The 18,211-nt window shown below is 40.3% G+C and overlaps 1 protein-coding gene across 1 annotated transcript in view; it reads left to right on the forward strand.

Moving 5' to 3' along the window:
* MAML3 (mastermind like transcriptional coactivator 3) overlaps positions 1-18,211 on the forward strand; it is a 384,133-nt gene that overhangs the window by 220,085 nt on the left and 145,837 nt on the right. Inside the window, exon 2 of the mRNA XM_089525771.1 lies at positions 12,639-14,132. Coding sequence (XP_089381897.1) covers positions 12,639-14,132 — 1,494 coding nt within the window. The remainder of the gene's footprint in view (positions 1-12,638; positions 14,133-18,211) is intronic.

An 18,211-nucleotide genomic window follows, 5' to 3' on the forward strand; every position in this document is an offset into this window, starting at 1 on the left:
ACAGGCAGCAAGTAAAGGGAACACATTGTCTTAGATGCCTCTACACTAATGCACAGAGCATGGGAAATAAGCAAGATGAACTTCAACTCCTAGCACAACAAAGCAAATATGATATAATAGGCATCCCTGAAACCTGGTGGGATGAGTCTCATAATTGGAATGTAGAAATAGAGGGGTATAACCTTTTTAAGAGAAATAGGCCAAACAGGAAAGGAGGAGGAATAGCCTTATATGTCAGGGACATTTACATCAGTGAAGAGATTCAGGACATCAATCCTGGAAGCCAGGTGGAGAGCATCTGGATAAAAATTAAAGGGCAAGGAAACAACAAGGATGTTATGGTGGGAGTCTACTACAGACCCCCAAGTCAGACGGAGGAATTGGATGATGTCTTTCTAGATCAGATAACCACACATTCAGAAAGGAGAGATGTAGTAGTGACGGGCGACTTCAACTATCCTGATATTTGCTGGAAGTCAAACTCAGGCAAATCCTCAAGGTCTAGCAAATTCCTCACTTGCCTTGGAGACAATTTCATTGTCCAAAAGGTGGAAGAGGCAACAAGGGGTTCAACTATTCTAGATCTTATCCTAACCAACAAGGATGACTTGGTTAATGGGGTGCAAGTGGTGGGATCCTTAGGTGGGAGTGACCATGTTCTCCTGGAGTTTGTTATACAATGGAAAGGAGAAGCCAGGCAGAGTCAGACACACATCCTAGACTTTAGGAAAGCTGATTTTAGTAAACTTAAAGAAATACTGGGTGTGGTCCCATGGTCAACAATACTAAAAGAGAAGGGAGTTCAAGATGGATGGGAGTTTCTTAAAAGGGAGACTCTGAAGGCACAATTTCAAACAGTTCCAACGAGGAAGAAAAATGGGAGATGTCTCAAGAAACCAGGATGGATGACTAAAGAACTTTCAACTGAGCTAAGATTAAAAAGGGACATGTATAAGAAATGAAAAAATGGGGAAATCACCAAAGAGGAATTCAAACAAATAGCTAGCCTGTGCAGGGGTAAAGTCAGAAAAGCCAAAGCACAGAATGAACTCAGGCTTGCTAGAGAGGTTAAGAACAACAAAAAGGGCTTTTTTGGATATGTCCGCAGCAAAAGGAAGAAGAAGGAAACGGTAGGGCCACTGCGTGGAGAAGATGGCAAAATGCTAACAGAGGACAGAGAAAAGGCAGAATTACTCAACACCTTCTTTGCCTCAGTCTTCTCAGAAAAGGCAAAGGGAACTCAACCTGACGATAATGGAGCAGAGGACAGAAAAGAGGAATTTCAGCACAGAATAAGCAAAGAGATAGTACAGGAATACCTGTTTAACCTAAACGAATATAAGTCTCCAGGACCAGATGAACTACATCCAAGGGTATTAAAAGAACTGGCAAATGTAATATCGGAGCCATTGGCAATAATCTTTGAGAAGTCCTGGAGAACAGGAGAAGTGCCAGCTGACTGGAGGAAGGCAAACGTTGTCCCCATCTTCAAAAAAGGGAAAAGAGAGGATCCCAACAATTATCGTCCAGTTAGTCTGACATCAATACCAGGAAAGATTCTAGAGCAGATAATTAAACAAAGACTCTGTGAACATCTAGAAAGCAATGCCATAATCACAAAAAGTCAACACGGGTTTCAGAGAAAGAAGTCATGCCAGACAAACCTGATCCCTTTTTTTGATAAAATTACCAACTTGTTAGATGAAGGGAATGCTGTGGATATTGTAGTCAAGGGTCCGTAGGGGAATTTTATTATGTTGTTATTAGTCCAAATATTGCAAGAGGGGGCTGGCTACCAGAGCCCACCGAAATTGCCCTCCCGATATGTATACGGAGTAGACCAGGGGATCCCAATAAATAAAGCTGAGACGGATATTAATAACTAGATGTCTAATTTATTGAAATAGGGGAAAACACATACGATTCACTGGCATACACGCACACATACAAGGCTCAGGAAAATTAGGGTTGGAAAATAGGAACAGATTTCAGGCGTTACTAATGGAGATGCTTACCAGAATGTAGATTCCCTCCAGGAAGCGAATGGGGTGATGGACAGTGAGACAAGCCTGCTCCGCAACCTGGGTTTGAGCAGAAATGCCGGCTACCAAAACAGAGGTCCGACTGACGTGGAGTAAGTAGACCTTGTAAATGGCGCGCTGAGCAGCAAAAGTGGGGACCTTTTATAGGCCAAATTTGGCCTGAGGCAAAGAGGCTGGCTTGGCCAAAACAAAGGTGTTTAATTATTTTCTTTTCACCTGGATGTCTGGATCTGATAACATCAATGACTTAACAGATTTGAGGAGGGGGTGATAGCTTCAGGCAAGGCAAACATTTGCTCTTCCTGATCTTATGATAATCCCTTCATGCGACTTCCCAGACCATCTAAGATGTTAATGTGGCTGCTCCCCTCAGGGGAGGTGTACATGTCCTCTCGCTTTGCCAGTAATGGCGGACAGGCTTGGAGTCTGGCCAGGGGTCATCCAAGGGTTATCATGGATTCCAAAATTTATATAAAACAGCCTGGGTAACAGATATAGTATATCTTGATTTCAGTAAGGCCTTTGACAAAGTTCCCCATGATATTCTTGCAAACAAGCTTGTAAAATGTGGGCTAGACAAGGCAACTGTTACATGGATTTGTAATTGGTTGACCGGCTGAAGCCAAAGGGTGCTCAACAATGGCTCTTTTTCATCCTGGAAAAAAGTGACCAGTGGGGTCCCACAGGGCTCTGTCCTGGGCCCAGTGCTATTCAACATCTTTATCAATGACTTGGAGGACAATATTGGGGGCATACTTATCAAATTTGCAGATGATACCAAATTAGGGGGGGTAGCTAATACTCCAGAGGACAGGATCAAGATTAAAAATGACCTGAACAGACTAGAAAACTGGGCCATAGCTAACAAAATGAAATTCAACACAGAGAAATGTAAGGTACTGCACTTAGGGCGGAAAAACAAAAAGCACAGATATAGGATGGAGGACACCTGGCTGAATGAAACTACGTGTGAAAGGGGTCTAGGAGTCCAAGTAGACCATAAGTTGAACATGAGTCAACAGTGCGATGCGGCAGCTAACAAGGCCAATGCGATTTTAGGCTGCATCAATAGAAGTATAGTGTCTAGATCAAGGGAAATCATAGTGCCACTATATTCTGCTCTGGTCAGGCCCCACCTGGAATATTGTGTCCAGTTCTGGGCACCACGATTCAAAAAGGACATTGAGAAACTGGAGCGTGTCCAAAGGAGGGCGACTAAAATGGTGAAAGGTCTGGAAACCTTGCCCTATGAGGAACGACTCTGGGAGCTGGGGATGTTTAGCCTGGAGAAGAGAAGGTTAAGAGGTGATATGATAGCCCTGTTCAAATATTTAAAGGGATGTCATATTGAGGAGGGAGCAAGCTTGTTTTCTGCTGCTCCAGAGTCTAGGACCCGGAGCAATGGATGCAAACGACAGGAAAAAAGATTCCACCTCAACATTAGGAGGAACTACCTGACTGTAAGGGCTGTTCGACAGTGGAACACACTTCCTCGGAGTGTAGTGGAGTCTCCTTCCTTGGAGGTCTTCAAGCAGAGGCTGGATGGCCATCTGTTGGGGATGCTTTGATTTAGATTTCCTGCATGGCAGGGGTTGGACTGGATGGCCCTTGTGGTATCTTCCAACTCTATGATTCTATGATTCTATGAGTAGGTGAGATAGCCTGTCTTGGATCTTCAGTCTCGTAGTGAATTGAGTCATAAGCAACAAGTGCCTCCTGTTTTGAGGAGTGCTTTATTAGGCCAGAGTGCTGATCATCTGGCTTCTGTGACAGATACAAAGCTGTCTCCTTCCCACACACCTGTCTGGATCTTCTGACAACCACAGATCTGTTTTCTTTCTATCTCTTGATCCAGTGATGTAAAATGCTGGTTCGATGATTCTTTGTGTAAGCATGATGGCACTGCCTGTTCTATAGGTTGGTGTTTTTTTTTATGTCTATAAAATTCATACATAGGGTGTGGACTTGGAGGCAGATAAACATTAAAATAGATGCATGTGCTATGTCCCTGAGGAAAAATGGTAAAATAAATTCCCCTCCCCAAAACATTCTTGAGATGTGAAGATGAATTCAGAAAAATCAACATGTGCTGCAGGAATGTTTGGGTGTACAGATGTCTGAGCCCTGGTAGCGCAGTGATTAAATACCAGTACTGCATCGACAATGTTGTGAGTTCGATCCCAGAGGGCTCCAGGTTGACTCAGCCTTCCATCCTTTCATAGGTCAGTAAAATGAGTACCCAGGTTGTTCAGAGCAATTGGTTTACGGACTGTAAACTGCTTAAAGAGTGCTGAGTTTACTATGAAGCAGTATAGAAATGTAAATATTATTGCTGCTGCTACAGATGAGTTTAGAAGAATCAGCATGTACTACAGGAAGTTCTAAGTATGCTCACACTTCAAATTGTGATGTTAATTAAAAGACTGTTTAGAAACCATGGTGGGATACAGACTGCCCAAAAAGGGTGATCTGCCGGCACCTCCTTTTCCACCAGCAGGAAGCTGCAGCGGATAAACCGTGCGGTTTCCTGCCAGCCAAAAAAGAACCCACAAAAAGCGGGTTCTTTTTCTGGTGCTAAGCATCTGTCGCGTCAAAATGGCAGTGCCCGTGTGTACAGGGCACTGCCATTTTGACCTACAGAATACGTACTAGGGTTAGGGGGTGTCTGCATGGTGCATGCTCCCTAACCCTAGTACCGCCACTGCCACGCCACATTTTGCCCATCTAACAGGCCTATGATAGCTAAATATGTGGCTTCCAGAATGCTTGTAGTAAATGGTGTATTTTATAGCCATTTTATCGGAATTGCTTTGGCTTCCAATTTGTCTCTAGGCTCAGAAATTTTGAAGCCTGAAGCGTGGCTGACTCCTAGCAAATTTTATTTTTGCAGATAAATAGGGCCTTTTCACTGATGACCCTGTATCTTTGAAACACCTTCCTGGGATATTTCTTTTCATCACCTATCAAACCCTCTTCAGACAATTCTTGAAAACATTTATTTTATGAACTGGTTTTTATGTATTTTCATGTTCTGTAATGTACAGTTGGTCCTCTGTATCCATGGATTCTGCAGCCATAGATTCAACCATCTATGATTTGAAAACCTTTTTGTTAAAAAAATCCAAAAAATAAATCTTGATTTTGCCATTTTGTATAAGGAACTCCATTTTACTATGCAGTCATATATAATCGGACTTGAGCATCCATGGATTTTGAGATCTATGGGGGAAGTGGGGGTGGGTGGGTCCTGGAACCAAACCACAGCGGATACTAAGGGTCCACTGGACTGTATTATTCATTTAATTTTTAAAATCACTTCAGGAAAACTTTGCCTTAAAATGTGAGATATAGGCGCGTTACACATGCGCACAAAGTATGCGCTCTGCACTTACTAGGGTTAGGAAGGGGTGTGCTAGGGTTAGGAAGGGTCTTCCCTTCCTAACTGGCCCTGTCCCTAGTACGCGCAGAGCGTGTAGTAAATGGCGGCACCCATCCACACGGGGGCTGCCATTTTGATGTCTCGGACGCACAGCATCTGGACATCGCGTGGCGGAAGTGACACTGCGAGTGCGTGCCTTGCGCCTCGCGGTGCCACTTCCAGGTGGCAAAAAGAAGCGCCATTTCGGCGCTTCTTTTTAGCTGCGCCAGGAAGCCTCGCGGTCTGGCCGCTGGGGCTTCTCAGCACAGCTAATGACAGTGGCGGCGGCAGACCCACCGCTTTTGGGCAGTCTGTAACGCGCCATAATCAACATACTATTCATCACTTCATTTTACTACCAGTTATAGGCATGGAGGATGAACTAAAGGGATATTTTAATTTGTTAAAGGTAGGCTTATGCAGATCATTTCTGATCTCCTGAAGAATATTTAAAAATATGATACCAGAAACATTTAGCATATGAATTGGCTATTTCACGCCCTTCTGTTTTGTCACACATTTATGTAATTATGACTGAAAGATGCCAAATCTTGCCCCAGTAATCTGATACTTAGTAGTCAGTTCTCATGTTCTGTTACGCAGAAGGGGTGTTTTCATTGACTGCATAAAATGTGGATTTGTTTATGACAATTCAAAATCCAGAATCTATGCAGACATCCTCCTTAGTCCTCACTTGTGATTGTGAAGCTGTGTTGTGATCTGGACGGTGTCTTCTAATCTCTTGAGGAGTGTGTTAGATGGAGGATCTTTCCTCTTTCAGAAGGTTGAAGTATTTGACCTCAATACACATTCTAGCCTCACAGTTCTGTGATCCTAATATTCAATCATCGCTGCAGGAATGTTAAGTTCTTTTGAGCACAAATGACAGTGCAGCTCATCCGAAATGACATAGAGAATAAGAGACATCAATTTTAATAGAAATTTGAATCACAAGGATGATGAAGGGAGTAACACCCTTTTGTTCTTTCTTTTAAACCTGTGCCACCATGGAAGCATTTATTGATTTGTTTATTAACATTCCCTGTGCGCATAAAAGACACAGGCATACACATACACATGTGGCACAGATCAATCCTTTGCATTTTCCACCTCCCCACTCATGTCACAGTTTTGATGGCCTCAGTTATTTCTGCCCTTGTCAGGTGATAAGACATTTTGTCAGCCAAAAAGAAATCTAAATACATTCTAGTGTTACAAATGCCTTGGATGTTTAATTCTGAAGCATTTAGTAGCTATTTGATAGTGTGGTCAAGATGCAAGGTCATCTTGTTGATTAGTCTCCAGTCCATCCCAGTTAAGAAAGCCAGCGTAGTTTAATATCTTGACTGTTGGACTAGGACTCCAATAGGCAAAGGTTTAAAGCCCCACTTGGTCATAGAAATCCACCAGTAGACCTTGGGCAAGTCACACTCTCTCAACCTTAGAGGCCATGACAAATCCCCTTTGAATATGGAAGAAAAAAACCCTATTGTAGAGTTGCCATAAGTCAGAAGTGACTTGAAGGCACATAAGAAGAGCAACCCTAGTTGTAGTATTTAGAATGAAAGGACCTGACTTGGTTTCAGGAATGCAAACTCAGTGGAAACAGTCCCATTATATGCTGTGTAGGTTAAAACAGTTATGATGACAGCCAGATCCTCCTTGTCTTATGATTATACTGACCATTGAGCTGTTTGGAAGTGATCTGGGGTAGAATGACCTAAAATGCTATGAAGCCTGATTGACTTTTATGGTCAGCGACAAAACCAAAAGAGAATTCAGGCTATGAGCTTGTTTTGAAGGAGCAATAAAAGCGCTAAACAGCAGCAGCAGGCCTGGTCACTCCCTAGACATAATTGAAATAGCTGCCCACTGAAATCAGAATGAGATTTGGGGGGGGGGGGGGGAGGCTGTGTAAGTGGCTCTGACTGTTGCTATAACAACCGCACCTTGGTCTAATTTCTTCTGAAAAATGACTTGCTGCTTGCAGGATGAAGTGGAGCAGCTTTTTGCAGCAGATGAAAGCTATGTCGACAGCCTTAAGTGCTCCCCTGTTTATGTAGTGGATACTCTGTGGTGTGCCCGTTCCAGTCCTGCTGAAATTTTCAAGTTGAGATAGTTATTGGTGGTTTGGGGGAACAGTTTTCTGGTTAGACTCTTTATAAATGGCACCATGAAGCTGACCTCCTTCCAGGTCCACAAACAAGTTTCTCAAATGTGTAAATAATCAGCACTCACACATGTCCATCCATACCATCTGTTTTCTTGGTCTTAAAAATAGTACTAGAGGCAGAAGGTCTCTATCTATCATCTGTCTGTCTGTCTGTCCATCCATCCATCCATCCTTATCTACCTACCTACCTACCATCTATCTACTGGCAACGTTATTTTTGGACATCATGCACAAGATTGGCATTTGCAGACTTCATTCAAAGAATTTAAAGTCCATTAATTTCAGACATCACAATTTCTGTTGCTTGCTCCCAGGGTTAAGAATGTGAGCCCTCCAGATGTTGTTGGGATGTCACTCCCTGTAGCCATGCTGGTCTATGTTCAGGGAGTGAATACAGCACCTTGGTGTTGTCTGTGAAGAAAACTAAATTCTTACTAATACACAGATGAATTTGTTCATCCTTTGCACTATTTCTAAGTAGTTTAATTTGTACAACACATGGTTATATACCCACAAGATAATGGTTTGCTGCTGTGAGCATTAAAAATAGTGTACAATAAAATAGTTGAGATTTCTTCAAAGATGGAGACTAATGTGTCAGGGAGGTAAAATTAAGCCCTCCCCCTTGCATCCAATGGCAATTGTAAGCTGTTTACCAGCATGTCACCATGCAAAGACTTCACTGTTCACAAACTGGAATAATGTACATGAATATATATACTGAAAGTTTCTAATCAAACTGTATCCGAAGAAATAAAAAATCTGTGTAAATTTCTCTCCTAAAAAGTTGTATTTATGACCCTGTTAATCTTATTTTCTGCAGCTTCTTTCATTCCACTGTTGTGCCTTTCAGACTGCATTTTGATCTAGTCCTGAGATTATGTGCAACCATGTGCATCTAGATTTCTGATGCATCACAACAGGAATAGGCTTTGGCTTTTTGTTGTGTGTACATATATAAGTTATGGTAAAAAGGGACCGTGTCCTCCTTATAGAGTACTGTTGACCCTGCATATCAATGAATTCCTTATCCATGGATTCAACCATCCACAGCTTGAAAATATTTTTTAAAAATATATACATTCCATACAAGAAACCCCTCTGATTTTGCCATTTTATGTAAGGGACGCCATTTTACTACACCATTGTATTAATAGGATTTGAGCATCCACAGATTTGGTATCCATAGGGGTTCTTAGAACTAAACCCTAGCAAATACGAAGGGCCCACTCTAGAAGGGCCCACTGTATACAGTTCTAAATTTGTGCTGGCCAAATGGCCGTAATAAAGTTGTTGTTGTTGTTGTTATTATTATTATTATTATTATTATTATTATTATAAATTAGCCTAAAGGTGCCAGATCCTGTCAGATTTTGGAAGCTAAGGAGGATTGGCTGTGGTTAATACTTGGATGGGAAACAGTGAATATCAGGTGCTGTAGGCTATATTTCAGAGGAAGGAATGGGCAAAACTACCTTTAACTACAGTATTCATTGACTAAGAAAACCCTATGAAATACATAGGGTCACCATAAAGTGACATAAGGCAACTGGAAGACACTTACAACAGATAATTTAGGTTATATCTGCTAATTGTATAATATGAAACAGCCTTTGCATTTGGTTACAGTCCCCAGTCGAAATGTGTGTACAGCTAATTTTGAAATTTATTGGAGCTATTTATGAATGTCTATCTGATTATTTCCTTTCCTTTTTTAAAAAAGTGTGCTAACATGACTTAACTAACATTTTTTTAAATTGCTGACATCATGATGCCAGGTTTATCCTGGAGTTGTTTGTAGGTTATTAATCCTTGATTCATTTTAAATGCTCAAAGGCTGAGGTGAAACTAAAGTTTAAGTGACACAAAATCTGTAAGGCAGACATTATTGAACTGAATTCCTAGAAGAAAAAAGAAAGTGAGAGTATGAGGTCTTATTATGCACCTTAGTTTTGATGGGGAAAACACAATAAATGTAAATTTGTGGTAAAAATAGTTCACTGTGTTGTCGGTGAGAGTGGAAGCCACAGAATGATTTAGCTCACTCCACCTGGATTTCAGTGGTACAGAACTGGGCCAGATTACTTTGTTCTGGGTTTGTCTGCACCTTTGTACTTGTAGGAAGACTGGCTACACAATTAAGCCTGTGCAATAAATATAGCAGTAGCAATAGCATGTACATTTATATACTGCTTATCAGTGAATTAAGCACTCTCTGAGTAGTTTACAATCTGTAAGCTAATTTCTCTCAACAAGCTGAGTACTCATTTTACCAGTCTTGAAAGGATGGAAGGTTGAGTGAACCTTGGAGCCCTGCCTGGGATCGAACTCACAACGTTATGGCTGTAGTACCAGCATTTAACCACTGTGCTGTTCATCAATTGCTTGATTAATTATCTTTGAAAATATTCCACTGTTTCCTGTACATCCTAATGGATTCACATTACTCATGTCATAAAAAGGCATGTTGACAGCAGGAATGTAAAAGTTTTTCTTGTATCTAGTTTATTCTGTCCATTATTATTTTTTTCCTGATATGGAAGAAAAAACCTGCACAAGGAATGATGGTTGTCTTTGTGCTCAGATAGGATATATCATCACTGACCAACACTTAAAGCTGAGAAAGTTTAAATTTCTGTATTATTTTTATAGCAAACTATTGCACAAAAATTGAAAGTAAAATAAAAAGCAATTTGAATTTGCCTGACATAAAAGTAATTCAAGGTGACAAAACTCAGAATTCTGTACAATATCACTTCACATTTTAAGTGGGAAGGTTATATTTTTTTATAATTATATTATATATAATGCTCCCTGTATCTACTAAATTGAGACCTGTCATGGTATAGTGCTTTGAGCGTTAGACTAGGACACCAGAAAACCAAAGTTCAAATCCCCACAGGGACACAGGGTGACTATGAGCAAGTCATATTCTCAGAGCCTCAGAGAAAGGCATTGGCAACACACACACACCCAACAAACCGTGCTGAGAAAAATCCAGGATAGGTTCACCTTAGGGTCACCATAAGTCAGAAATGATTTGAAGGTACACAAGAACAACAAATCTATTGAACGAGTTAAAGGGGACAGTTAGGCCATTGTTTTTCTCTCATACATTGGGACGAGATACAGAGAAGTTTGTTTTTTTTATTTAATGTTGAAAACATTTTTAAAAAGGAACTTGACCTGATTTCTGAAATGGCATCTCCATCATTCTACCATGCCCACTTACCACCTTGTGGCTGCAATATGCAACATACCTCAGTCCCAAAGGGTTCTAATAAACCTGTAAGGAGACATTAATAGGCATAAATATATAGAGCATGGGCAAAGGATGGCTAAGAGCAAGTCAAAAGAGCAGTAGAAGAGGGAAATAGATCTTAAAGGGTTTACTTTACACCAAAATCCAGAAGAAAACTATTTTTAGAGTGCATTAACACACACATTCCTCCTCCTCCTCCTCTTCTTCTTCAAAGTCATGAGTTGTCTTATGTATCTTAGGATCTCAAGGCAACACAGAATAAAAACAAAACAGTAAGACTGATAATATATGGTAAATAACTCAGAAGTTTAATCACAGATATGCAGCTGCAAAACCACAATTGTACATTTTAAAAATATGCTTTATACTGAACATAGCCAGCCTCTGCTATCTGGATCATGACTGGTAACTAGGAAACTTTTTGACAGAGAGAGCAGATTTCCTGTTTTGCAAGTCATTTCCCCAGTTTTTCTAAATAGGTTTAAAGTTCGCCTCAATACCTTTGACGAGAGTTCAGATGATAAATTGAAGAGATAGATTGTTACAGCATCCTCCTTTTGCATTAGAAAAGTGTTGTGCTTCCTGCAACTGTCACTTCAGTTGTAGTAGTTAGAGGGCATAAGTGGGATTGAAGTGGTACCTAAACCTTGTCTTGTCTCATGAATGTAATGCTTAGCAGAGCAACACTAAACAGTGGAAAGACCAATGTGCTGAACTATTGGTATCTGACAATTAAAGCAACAGTGCCAACAAACTTTCTTATCTGCTCCAGGAAAGGAAGGGAAAAAATAAGGCTTTAATTCAAAAAAACTAGTGAACTGAGAATGGGGTGTTGTGTGATGTGACTGAGAAGAGGGTGTTTTCATTTATGGTACCTTGGAGGTGGAATGCTCTCCTTTATTAATTTGACATATTATCAAATCCAGGTTCCATGTGCTTCATGTGCTCTCAACTTAATAATGATGTCTGGATGTTTTATCTGATAATTTCTATGACACTTGTATTTGCTGTTATTTCTTCAATGCCAGGCGCTCCTCTATAATGGTTTCACCTTGTAGGCCCTGTCCCTAGCTTAAGGTTTCTGCATTTAGCATTATAAAATAGTGAGTAACGTATTCTGTGAGCAACGTTTGTGCGGAAGTGTACATATCTAGAATTGCAGACTAAGGCTGGAAACAGAAAATAGCTCTTTAAAGAGCTCAAATAAAATGAAATAGTAGCCATTATGAAATAATAACCATTACCTGTGGTGGACACTTCGTTTATTTCCCCCCACCAACTTCTCAAGTAATCCAAACCTTCGCTCCTCTTGAAACTTGCTAGAACTGTTTGACCAGAAACAATAGTGGGATAAGTAGGTGGAAAATATATTGTATATACCACAATTAAAAATGGCTGTATCATTCTACCTTCAAAACTGGAAGATGGGTTGTGCCAGCATAATGAGTTATCAGAAGTGGCTTCTGATGTGGGGTCGAAATGAACAGTGTAGGCCAATAACCTCCTGTCACCCCCAAAAGGTAGAAGGTTAGAGGATCTGCTGCAAAAAATATCTCTGCCTGTGTATTTTATTTTATTTGTATACTGCCTAGAGAGCTCATTATCAATGGTGGGATGTAATCTACTATCAGTAAAGTTGCAGAAACACACTAGTGCAAACATTTTTATGTGCTTGCATCTGTGTAAAAGAAACATGAAATGCATGCAGGAGTCTAATGCATGAATTTGTTTTGTTTCTTCAAGCTTCAGGAAACTGTGAAGAGGAAATTGGAAGGAGCACGCTCACCTCTTAATGGTGAACAGCAGAATGGAGTCTGTGACAATACCTTCTCTCCCACCAGCAAGCGGATACGAAAAGATGGACCCGGGATTGAAAGAGTTAACAACTTGCCCAATAATTTGCCTTTGCCTTCCCTTTCCCCTCTTCACCAGCTTGACATAAAGCCATCATTACCCTTGCAGAACAGTGGAACTCATGCTGGCGGTCTAGATGACGTGAGTAAAAATGGTGGACTTCCAGAGATTAAACTCCCAATCAATGGGTGCACTGAACTTGAGGACAGTTTTAACATCCTGCACAACAGCAACAGCAAGGAGCTAAAGCAAGAGCCTTTAGATGATCCTAGCTGCATTGACAATTCTGACACATCACTTTCGAATCAGAATAAACTGTTTTCAGACATTAACCTGAATGACCAAGAATGGCAGGAACTGATAGATGAGCTGGCAAACACCGTTCCAGAGGATGATATACAAGATTTGTTCAATGAAGACTTTGGAGAGAAAAAGGACCCTGAATTTCCCAGGCCAACCACTGAGACTCAGGAGAATGCAAGTGTTAAAAGCGACCCATCTCACTCTCCATTTGCTCATGTACCTCTGGGGTCTCCACAGATAAGACCTTCTTCTTCAGGCCCTCCATTTTCAAATGTTCCTACAGCTTCTAGTTTACCGTCTGTGTCTAGTGCGCCCCCTGCTCCAGTTCCTGACAATTCACCAGCAAACTGTGTGGTTCAGTCACCTCAGACTCCCAACCAAGCCCATACCCCAAGCCAAACTCCATCACGACCAGGTAATGGTTATCTCATGAATCCAACAACAGTTACAACAGCTGGCCCAGGGCCTGGCCAGGTGGCTGTGTCCAACACTGACTTGTCTCCAGCTGAGCAGCTTAAACAGATGGCAGCACAGCAGCAGCAGCGAGCAAAACTCATGCAGCAGAAGCAGCAGCATCCAAATCAAACGTCAAGTTGGTCTCCAGTTGGTCCTCCATCTAGTCCTTATGGTGGACCCTTCAGTACAGATAAACCAAATAGCCCAATGATGTATCCCCAAGCCTTTAACAACCAAAATCCTGTAGTGCCTCCAACGGCAAGCAACCCACAAAAAACTACAATGAATAACTACCTCCCTCAAAACCACATGAATATGATCAGCCAGCAGCCAAATAACCTGGGTTCAAACTCCTTGAGCAAACAGACCAATATGCTTTCTTATGGCAACACTAAACCTCTGACTCATTATAATGCTGACTTGAGTCAAAGAATGACTCCACCAATGGCCAGTCCCAGCAAGAATTCCATGATGCCGTACATGCAGCCACAGCAACCCCAACAGTCACAAATACAGGCACAAATGGCACACTTGAGTGAGGAGCAGAAACGTATGCTTATTATGAAGCAGAAAGGAATGATGAATCAATCAATGGCTTATGGAACACTTCCATCCCTGGGTCAGGTAAGTTTGACCAAAGAATGTTCTTTAAATAGACTGTCTTAACAATCTGCCCACACCCCCCAAAAAATTCTACAGCAGACTAGTGGAGTACTTATGCTTTTATAATACACTTCTCATACCATCCTAGTATTTCCTTCTGTAAGCATGCTGTTTTCAGAGTAACGTCAAACAACTCTCATTTGAGCTGTGTTCTTATTTCTTAGTATAACTCTATATACTCTAGGGCTATATTGTGAATCTATAGTGGTGATCATTTTCAGCTTTCATCTCCGGATGTTTTAGGTCATTTTTCACAAAAATGCTTCATTTGTTATGTGCACCCTATTGATTTTTTTATTTAATTAATTGTAAATAGGACAATTGACAGCTTGTGCAAACCACAATATAAAAATAATATAAGTATTTTTGTCTCCCTAATGTGATAAATTCAAGTGAGGTTTTAAACAACATGAGATGAAATATACATAATAACTGAGACTGTCTAGCCACAAATTAAAAGTAGCTGAGAGGCTGAGAATATTAAATTTATTAATTTCCCGAGTGTGTTATTTATGATGATGGAACCCTTCATAGCCAATTGACAGATGCAAATAAGTGCTATAAATTAACCTATTTCTGACATAACAATACTAGAGGAAGATTTTATGCATCTTAATCTGTTCTTATTAGTGTTTGCATATTGAACTCTGGATATGCAGTTTGCTACACTTTGGAAAAATCACAGATAATCACTGTCTTGTTAATTAAAGTCAATGTGTTTAAACAAATACTCCTGCAAAACAATTCCAGATTTCTCCAGCAATTTGATAGGGGCAGTTTAGATTAGGACCTACCATGTTGTTATTTATATTATATGAAAAATTAGTAGTAATAGCATCAGCAACCACAGATTAATTTTACCACAGGAACATAGCAGATTGCATATTGGAATATGTAAGTGTAAATTTACTTGGTATGATTTCTAGATGTAACTTTTTAAAGAAGACTGACCTGCTGATTAGGCTGCCTGTGTGCTTTAGTTTCACCTATGGATATGAAGACTGTTGTGGTTTTTCCAGGAGAATCAGATGTGCCTTAAATCTAGAAAGTGAATAGCCTTTAACCTTTGTTCATCTTGTTGGTGAACCTGTTTGGGATTTTATGAGTAAGCTATGGTGGACTTTTGTGCTTTCTGTTGTGATGAACCTGAGCTAACTATATAAAGGATCCTCTGGCAATAGGAAGCAGCTACAGGTTTGCTATTAAAAAGACCTATTGTTAATTGGATCACATACAGCTTAGACTAAATCAGCAGTTTCCAAAGCAATAATGGATTCTCCTCTACTGTGGTGGTGTGGTAAATGCTTGAGATTCGTTATGGCTAATGTTGATATGACTGTGGCAATGATATCCATTGCCTAAATGTTAGAACACTTTGCTAAAAGTTGTGGTGTTAATAAACCCAGTGTCATGTAGGTACAATTCTTGGTTCATGGCAGATTTAACGGGTGGAAGTGGGTCTTGGTTGCCGGTTTGTTAACAGCTGAGGAATCTATGGAACTCTACACATTTTTAGACTTCAGCTGCCATCAGCCCTAGCCTGCCTAGCTAATTGTGAATCATGGTAGAGTTGCAGTTCAACAACATCTGAGGGGACACACAATCCCCTAGACTTGTTTTACAAGGTGGATTATTATCTCACAACTGCAAAGGTATATGCTAATTGAGGAAATGGAGCTTGTGTACATGACAGAAGCCACAGTGGCTTCTTTTTACCAACACAGGGGTAAAATGGTGAAGTACTCATATGGTCTGCAGTGTGATCAATCCCATTGACAAGAACATGTACAAACCGTAATCTGCTAGTAGACATTTGACCCTTTACATTATATGTGAAGTGTTTACTTAAATTCTGAATAAAGTATGCTGTGTTCTCACAAGAAAAAAATATTTTCTTAAAATATATGATCACTCTTTTTTATCCAAACAGGGTTTTAAAAAATCACAGAATTAGCACGTTATAAAACAGGATAATTATAACATGGATGCAACACAGCTATAATGTGTTGAAACACACTTGGTCATTTTTAACATTAACACAGAGTGAACAGATGATAAAAGTGTAAGAGCTCCAGTTTCCAACCGATTTCCCAACTGTCATTTTTTTCTGTACTTAGCCCACAGACTATTCCATTTCATCCCCAAAACTGTTGCAAGGGAACATACCATTCTATAGCTGTCTGTGCTGGTGTGTGTTATCCAGTTCTCCACCATTACCCCTGATTTTTTATTTTATTTTATTTTATTTTATTGATACAGTTAATAAAAAAACACCTCCAGGAAGAACCCATACCAATACCACATAAGCCCCTGCATCTTTTTTAATTCACTTCCAAATGACCTGAGCAGAAAAAGAAATCTTCATGCTTCCATGTAGAAAGGTATTCAGGTCTCAGTGGGCCAATTTACAGCCGTTCAGAGAAAAGATTGACTTAGGTGGGAAAGGTAACACAGTAGTCTTCCATCTGGAATGTATTTCCCCTTCATTTTCTTGTTGCTTTCCTGAAAAATGTTTGTTGACTGACCTCCCTATGCATTCAAGAATAATTGTTCCTCACAATGATGGGAAAAGATTTCTTGATAACATAGAGCCAGAATCACAAAGATGGTGCCCCTCCCTTTCTGTCTTCTTCTCTCAGCCTCAGAAAACAAAGGGAATCAAGGAAGGCCAGCGTCTCTTACCTTATCTTTATTCTGTGCTTTATAGAAACAACAAAGGGGGGAAAGAATCTTTCTTCTTTTTAAAACGGTCTCCAAAATGGGGACATATCACTGCATGGTTAATATCTCTATTATGTGTTTTACTGGACATCTTTCTAACCTGTACACTTACAATAAACTTGTTGCTGGATAGGAGCTGCCAGATGAAAGGCTGTATAGAGACTATTATTCCTGTGTAATGCAATGCAAAAGAATTCCCTCTTAACACTAACCCTGATCTCGTATCAGTAGTTTTAGAGCTATGCAGAAGTGGAGCAAAGGGAGAGTGTCTCACCATTTGTGGGGAAAGCTTATTGTACTCTGTGTAGCTGATTCTGAGTTGCATCTGTTATTCCCAGAAAGAACACAGGTTATGCCGATCCTGTGGTACTCTGCATGGTACACTGGCAGAAATGGGGTGTTCTTGCATTGCACTGTCAATACAGATAAGGAATATGCAGAACTTTACAGAACACAGTTATTGCTAGCTCATTTTCTTACTTACATGATTTTGCTCTATATTACTGTAAGTGCAACATGGAATGGGGGGATCCTTTAGGGATACACTACCACTCTGTTGGCAAAGTCATGGAGTTTTTTAGTGCTTGGAAAAGTTGCATTTTTGGATTGTAGATGTTATACCTAAGGATTCTAGGAACTGTAGTAAAAAGTAACTTTTCCAAGCTTTTGATTTTAAGAAACATGATTGGAAGAAATGACAAGGTATAAAGCTGCAGAAAGAATGTGACAGTTAAGCACCAAGTTTATATGGATATATTACACCTCAACATATGAGAGTTACTGGCCCATTCATGTTTATAGATGCTCTATGTAGTTCTGATAAGACTATCTAAAATAGTACCTCTTCCTGAAACATAAGAGACTTGCAACATTTGCATGCCATGTTGGCTACATGAACATCCCAGCAGTGAGATCAGGAGCACATGATATTCATGTTATGCATGTGTCAGTGAGTAGCTGGCACACTGGGCTGTTTCCCAGGATTTGATGAGCTTCATTAATTACACCATTAAAAAGAAAGTGTGTGTGGCTGGAGAGGAAACTATTAAGCTCAACATGAATAGGAGTAATTGGACAGTTGGCAAAGTGTTAAATTGGTGGTCTAGTGAGAGAAACGAGCAAATCTGCATTATTCTTGCATGCACAAGAGCCAGTGGAATTTGTCTGATCTCTCACTGAATATTGTTTCTCAGGACTTGCAGTGGTCATAATGCATTTCTCTGCTGAAAACCTGCAATGAGTAGCATTTGCACTGCCAAACCTCTGCCACCAATGCTGTAAGAAACATAATCCATAGAAAACACAGACGCTAATGCTTT

Source organism: Sceloporus occidentalis, unplaced genomic scaffold, assembly GCF_023333645.1.
Source record: "Sceloporus occidentalis isolate IW3139 unplaced genomic scaffold, rSceOcc1.0.p SCAF_5, whole genome shotgun sequence".
Classification (NCBI taxonomy): Eukaryota; Metazoa; Chordata; class Lepidosauria; order Squamata; family Phrynosomatidae; genus Sceloporus; species Sceloporus occidentalis.